Here is a 6,291-nt window from a genome sequence, read left to right on the forward strand (position 1 = left end):
CTGACTGACCCTGCGAGTCCCCATGACCAGTGCATGGCACAGCCCACAGCAGGAGCCACAGGAAGCATGAGGGATGGGGGTGGAGGGTTCCAAGTGTAGATCACCAAACTTAATACTCACTCAAATGTTCCCCATAGCTTTGCATCTATCTGGGATGCTTTGGTCAGGGTAGGCGCCTTTGGCTTGGCTTGGATGTAACAACTAGTCTCCTCTTATTGGGTCATTGGTTGGTAGGGTTTGGGATAATGGTCAGCAATCCATCCTGTGTGTAGCCTGTTCTTTTCCTTGGCAGCAGGTGGAGGCCTTACACCAGGAAAGGTACAGGATCTCTGCTGGCATCCTTTAGGTGATCATGGTGTGTGTTCCCTAGAAAGGGGCCCTAGAGCCCTTCATCACCCCCCTACAAGAATAAATATTGAGTTGTTTGGTTTGAAGACCAGTACCCATGTGCCTTTGAACAGCTCACACCACAGAGGACCCAGAGCTCCCATCACTAGCATACAGTCACAGCATCCTCCCTCCTGTTCCTGCTTGCTGACTTCCTGGATGGACGGCCATGCGTCTCATCAGAGGCCACATGGAGGCAGGATCCACTCTACTCTGCTGGAGGTAGTTCTGTCTCCATGTTGAGATGCCTGGAGTGGGGGCCGTGAACCCTGTTTTTTTACTGAGGACAAAGCCCAACTAGCCTTGTCAGGGGCCCATCAATACACTTCCTCTACTAGAAGCTCTGGGATGTTCCTGGGTTCAGGAGTCTTGTGATCTGAGGAACTCCTAGGCTGAAAATGGAGAGGCAGGCTCAGGGGAGAAGATGGCTATGTGAAGGCCCTCAGTTTTCTCCTTAGGAACCCATCTCTCCACTGAAGGGTCTCCTGGGCTCTGTGACAGGTCATCTCTTCGCCACCGGGGCAGCTGTGGGTGCCCTTCCTTCCACAGTGCGTTTGTTCCAGATGACCTTTCCTTTGCACCTGTGTCTGGCACTGTGTCTGCTGGAAAGGGTCCAGCTTGCCCTGAGGTGGCACAACATTGGCTTTCACTGCTGTCCTTGGCTTGGGTACAGAACTGAATGTCAATGGTTGCTTAGGATGACGTCTGAAATCATGACCTATGCCCCTATCCCATGCGACATAAGGACCCAGCTGGCTTTCCGCTCTCTACTGCTGTCACAGCAGACCCCAAGCTCCAGAAGGGCAGAGGCAGCTCCACTTCTAGACTTCCAGACCTACTGTCAACTTCCGGCACAATGCCAGCAGCTAGTGGCCATGCCCAGAAAGGAGGGCATTGCTGGTGGACGGCATTTATGCTGGGCCTAAACTGGGGGATTCTGACATGGAGCACCTGGATCCACACTGAGATGGGAGAAAGTCATCTCTCTCTCTCTCTCTCTCTCTCTCTCTCTCTCTCTCTCACACACACACACACACACACACACCCATTTGCTCAAATTCACATTTACTTGAACCCAACAACTGACTAGTTCTTGGAGGTATGGTCTGAGAGGGCCATGTACCTGGCCGTTTCACAGCAAATAGCCCTAGGGTCCTATCCTGGTCAAAGCTAACAGGTCAGAATCTTTTCTGGCAGGGTACAGATGGCTCCGACCAAACCAGCAGAAGTCCACTTCAATTTGAGGGCAAATTTGCCCCCGTGCTCACAGCTCTATTCAGGTGTCCCCGGGATGCCAGCGCTAGGGCCTCCTGAGCCAGGCTAGCTTGCACTGCCACCTGCTGGTCGCCTCCAGCACAGCCGCAGAGACAGCAGAGGTACAGCAGTCAAAGGTTAGTCTTTTGTCCCCATCATTCCTCCAGGAAGCCTAGCTGCCAAAGTATTCCCTCTGGAATTTCTGGAAGTCCTCTTCAGTGAACACAGTGCCCTCAGCCTTCTTCTTCTTTTTCTTCTTCTGTGTCTTGGCCACTACCCGATCACAAGCTTTGCGGCCCTGGTTCTGCTGCAGAATCTGGAAAGGATCTGGAGTGAGAGCATAGAACTTCCATTTTTGGAAGCACAGGGACTTATGGGACTTGAGCACAGGGATAACAGCTCAGGGAAGGACTGGACAGACTGGTCACTGTATTCAGTGAGACAGATCCACACAGATCCTGAAGAACAGCCTCAGTATCACCCCTCGGTTCCCCAGACAAACCTGTTGGGTCACAGACTCTGGTACGGTGCTTCTCACACTGGTCATAAACTTCAGGTTTGCTCTGAGGTGGTCTGGACATTGTCGTTTCTGGTACTCGGCTGTGGGTGGCAGGCATGGCATGTCATTTCAGACTCATCACACTCTAGAAGTCTTCTGGGTCCCTTCCCTAGATTATTTCAGCCAAATCTACTTTTCTCATAGGTCTGGCTGGAAACCCCCACCTACTGGATGGCTTTCAGTTAGTCATGTGACTCAATCACTTACAACTATGTCTTAAGCCAGGCATGCTGGCATACACCTGTGATCCCAGCACTTGGGAGGCTGAGACAGGAAGACTGCTCCTAGCTGCACAACAGGTACCAGATTTATTTATAACCCAACAGGGTTATGTAGCAAGACTGTTTACAAACAATACAACAAAAACCCATTACCACCAACAAACAGGTGTGCCCTGAGCTCAACTATGTATCAGGCTCTAAGTGTTGTAAGAAGCAGGACACATGGACTCCTGGTCTCATTTCTACAGGAAAAGAACTGAGAAGCATGGTGAGTGTTTTAGAGGGCTATCCATTTTTTTTCCCTTGGGGGTGAGGGGCAGTCTCACTCTGTACACTCCGTAGACCAGGTTGGTCTCAAATTCAGAGATTCTCCTGCCTTGTTCCCCTGAATGCAGTCTAGTCAGGGTTAGCCACCATACAAAGGAAAACTGAGCAAACAGAAAAAGGGAGTGCCAGAAGTGGAGGGCTGCAATTTTGAAAAAAGTCCTAAGATGGCCTCCCTGTAAAGACTGGAAGGTCAGAGTTGTCAATATCTAGCTCAGTGGTTCTCAACCTTTCTAACACTGCAACCTTCAACACAGCTCCTCATGTTGGGGTGACCCCCAATCATAAAATTATTTTTGTTATTACTTCATAATTTTAATTTTGCTACTGTTATGAATCATAGTGTAAATATCTGTTTCTGATGATCTTAGGTGATCCCCATGAAAGGGTCATTTGACCTCCAGGGGTTGTGATCAATAGGTTGAGAACCACTCATCTAAAGGGCATTTGGAGACAGATGGAAACAGTGTTAAAACCTTGAAGCGGAAGACAGGGAGGTGGTGGTGCACACCAATCCCAGCACTCAGGAGGCAGACCGATCTCTGTGAGTTTGAGGCCAGCCTGGTCTACAAAGCGAGTTCCAGGACATCAAGAGCTGTTACCACAAAGAGAACCTGTCTTAAAACAAAAACAAAAACAAAAAGACAACGATGAAGAAGAACTGAGAAACTGAAATCAGTGCGCTTGAAGACCCTGTGGGGAAGTGAGGCCGGGCTCATGATGTTGCTGCTGAGATTAAGATCACTGGGAGAGGTGAGCATGTGAGAGGTGGGGACCAGTCAAGAGCTTCTGCACGATTCAGGCTGAGATGAGGTAGCTTAAATCAAGGTGGCAGCCACTGAGCTATCTCCAGACTGGCTGCTTTATTTTTTGAAATAGAGACTATGTAGACCAGGTTGGCTTCTAACTCAAGAGATCTGCCTGCTTCTGCCTCCTGAATGCTGGGATTAAAGGCTATTGTCCTGCCATTCTTACCCACCCATTATGTACCAGGCTGTGGTCTGGCCACCGGGGCACAGACAATCCAGGGTTGGGATGGGAGGTTAGCCCTGTGCCTTGAGAATTGAGGAACTTCCACTCCAGGACAGGAGTGAAGGGAACCCCAATAAATGGGCAGTGAGGCACCTTGGCATGGGGACTCTGCAGACCACTCGTGTCCAGACATGTCTCCTAGCTCCACCTTTGCTCTGGGGTGCTTCCTCTTGGACTCCTTCTCTCTTTTAGCAAATATTTAAAGGCTGAGTGTGGTGGGGCACGCCTGTGACCCCAACATTTAGGAAGCTGAAGCAGGAGACTGCTTTGAGCCTGAGCCACAGAGTAAGACCTGCCCAAAACAAAACAACAACAAAAACCGAACTGGGAGAAACAAACAATAAAATCCAAGTGCCTTAACACCTTTTATTCAGCGGAGCCCACAGACTCAAAGACAAGAAAGCAGCTCACCATCCTGTGTCCTCTTCTCCCGAAGGGTCCATAGGTCTTACCAACTGAGCCACACCCCCTAAGATGTTCTAGAAACAAGGCTCCTGCTTTGCAGACGGTGCACCTCTAAAAGCCCATCAACTCACTTCTCTGCTATTTCTGCTGTGATGGAGGAAGGGACTGCCACCTGAGCAGAGCACATTAAGAGCAAGACCACGGGACACACAGCCTGTTCCCACTTGCACCACCTGGGCAGCTGCCTGTTCTTCTATCCGTAAAATGGGGTGTCAGAATCACTGACCTCACTGCTGTGAGGGTCAAATGAGCTAACATTTTTTCAGGGTTTAGAAGGGCATCTGGCACACAAAGAAGTAAACTGTTGGCTCAATGCTCCATTTCTTTTTTTTTTTTTTGGTTTTTTTGAGACAGGGTTTCTCTGTGTAGCTTTGCGCCTTTCCTGGAACTCACTTGGTAGCCCAGGCTGGCCTCGAACTCACAGAGATCCACCTGCCTCTGCCTCCCGAGTGCTGGGAATAAAGGCGTGCGCCGCCACCGCCCGGCCTTCCATTTCTTAAAAAAAAAAAAAAAAAAAAAAAAAAAAAAAATTCTATGTGTCTGTGTATGTACACCCCAAGTGAGCAGGTGTCTGTGGAGCCGGAAGAAGGAGTTACAGGTGGTTGTGAGTCACCGTGTGGGTTGCTAGGAACTCAACCCAGGTCCTCTGCAAGAGCAAGCGCTCTTAACCACTGAGCCAGTCAGTCCTCTTACCCAGACGGATACTCCATCTTGACTCTTGTTCACGACATATTTCCTCCGTTAGCCTTCTGTCTTCCACATTCTCAAGCCTTTCCCGCCAATGCCCCCTTCCTTTCACCTGGCAGCTCTTACAGTCCCTCAAGCGCTCAGCCTTAACACTGCTTCCTCACAGATGGCGGATTTGGCTTGTTACTTTGATTCTCCCTCGTAGAGCCTTTTTATTTCACAAGCCTCACACACTCGGCACAAACTTACAGGCTAGCTTCGAGACTTTCTAACGCTTCTCTTCTCACTAGGGCTATAGCTCCTAAGCACCTGGATCTTGCGTTTCATTCACCCCCACAGGCGCGTCTTGCCTTGAACTCAACCACACAGCCAGGAATGACCCTGAACTCCGGGTCCTCCTGCCTGCACCTCCAAAGTGCTGGGATTACAGGTGTATGTCACCTCTCCAGGCTCCTTCTTTCTTTCTCTCATTCTGCTAACAGCTACATAGTAGATAACAGCAAAGACACGCAGCTGAGAGCCCAGACTTGGGAAGTTAGGTTGCCGGGTTCGAGACCGGTGCCCTACCATTTTAACAGTCTCCCTGCCTTTTCCTTGTTGAATCTGGGGTAATGTTGGGAGCCCCGCCTCGAAGGCGCTGCCCCCTAACCCTGGGAAGAAGCACTCGCAGTCTCATCCCCAACTCACCCAGCGCGGACTTGGGCACCTTTCCCTTCGCTGAGTTCCGTAGTTTCAGGGCCTGGGCGGCCTTCGCCCTCGCCCTCCGGGTCCGCTTCACCGGAGCCCCGCTCGCCTTGGCCTGGCCGGGCGCGGCACGAGGGGCTGTGGGGACAGACAGGGAAAGACCGGGTCGGAGGGCGCGCGCCGCTCCCTTCCCACCCCCCCAGTCACTTCCCTCGGGGCCTCGGGCCCCGCGCCACGGCCCACGGCCAGCCCTCCTCACCCTCCGACGCCGCCAGGAGCTCCAGGCCGCGCCGCAGCAACGCCGCCGACATGCTGCCGAGCCCCGCCCACACGCCGCGAGCGACTTCCGCCCTGGCGGTGTTCTCGCCTCGGCGGAAACCGGAGCCGGAACCCCAAAGTTCCGCAGCGGGCGGAAGTGGCCCCTTGGGACGCAGGCTTGACGGGTTTCCTCCAGCCTCCGAGGAGCGGGAACTGGAGGCGTGTCCAAGGCGCGGAAGCCACGTTTGTTGTCGAATTCCTGCCCGACAGGCCTTTTGTGAGCCAGGCTGTGCCTTCTTCGACAGCCTCGTCTTCCAGCCCCATTGGTCAGTTCTGTCCAGGGCCAATGATTGAATAGCCTCAGTTTCTACAAAAGAAACTGTAAGGCTAGATGTAGTTCTTTTTGTTTTCTTTTGAGAC

The 6,291-nt window shown here is 51.9% G+C and overlaps 1 protein-coding gene across 1 annotated transcript; it reads right to left on the reverse strand.

Annotated features, from left to right (window-relative positions):
- Positions 1-1,435: 1,435 nt before the first annotated feature.
- Rps19bp1 (ribosomal protein S19 binding protein 1) lies at positions 1,436-5,957 on the reverse strand. Its single transcript, XM_028871184.2, has 4 exons — positions 5,873-5,957; positions 5,617-5,751; positions 2,144-2,241; positions 1,436-1,957 (listed from the first exon to the last, which is right to left on the reverse strand). The coding sequence occupies exons 1-4, from the start codon at positions 5,922-5,924 to the stop codon at positions 1,814-1,816; spliced, it is 429 nt and encodes a 142-aa protein (XP_028727017.1). The 5' UTR covers positions 5,925-5,957; the 3' UTR covers positions 1,436-1,813.
- Positions 5,958-6,291: the final 334 nt, after the last annotated feature.

The sequence above is a fragment of the Peromyscus leucopus genome, chromosome 20, assembly GCF_004664715.2.
Source record: "Peromyscus leucopus breed LL Stock chromosome 20, UCI_PerLeu_2.1, whole genome shotgun sequence".
Taxonomy (NCBI): domain Eukaryota; kingdom Metazoa; phylum Chordata; class Mammalia; order Rodentia; family Cricetidae; genus Peromyscus; species Peromyscus leucopus.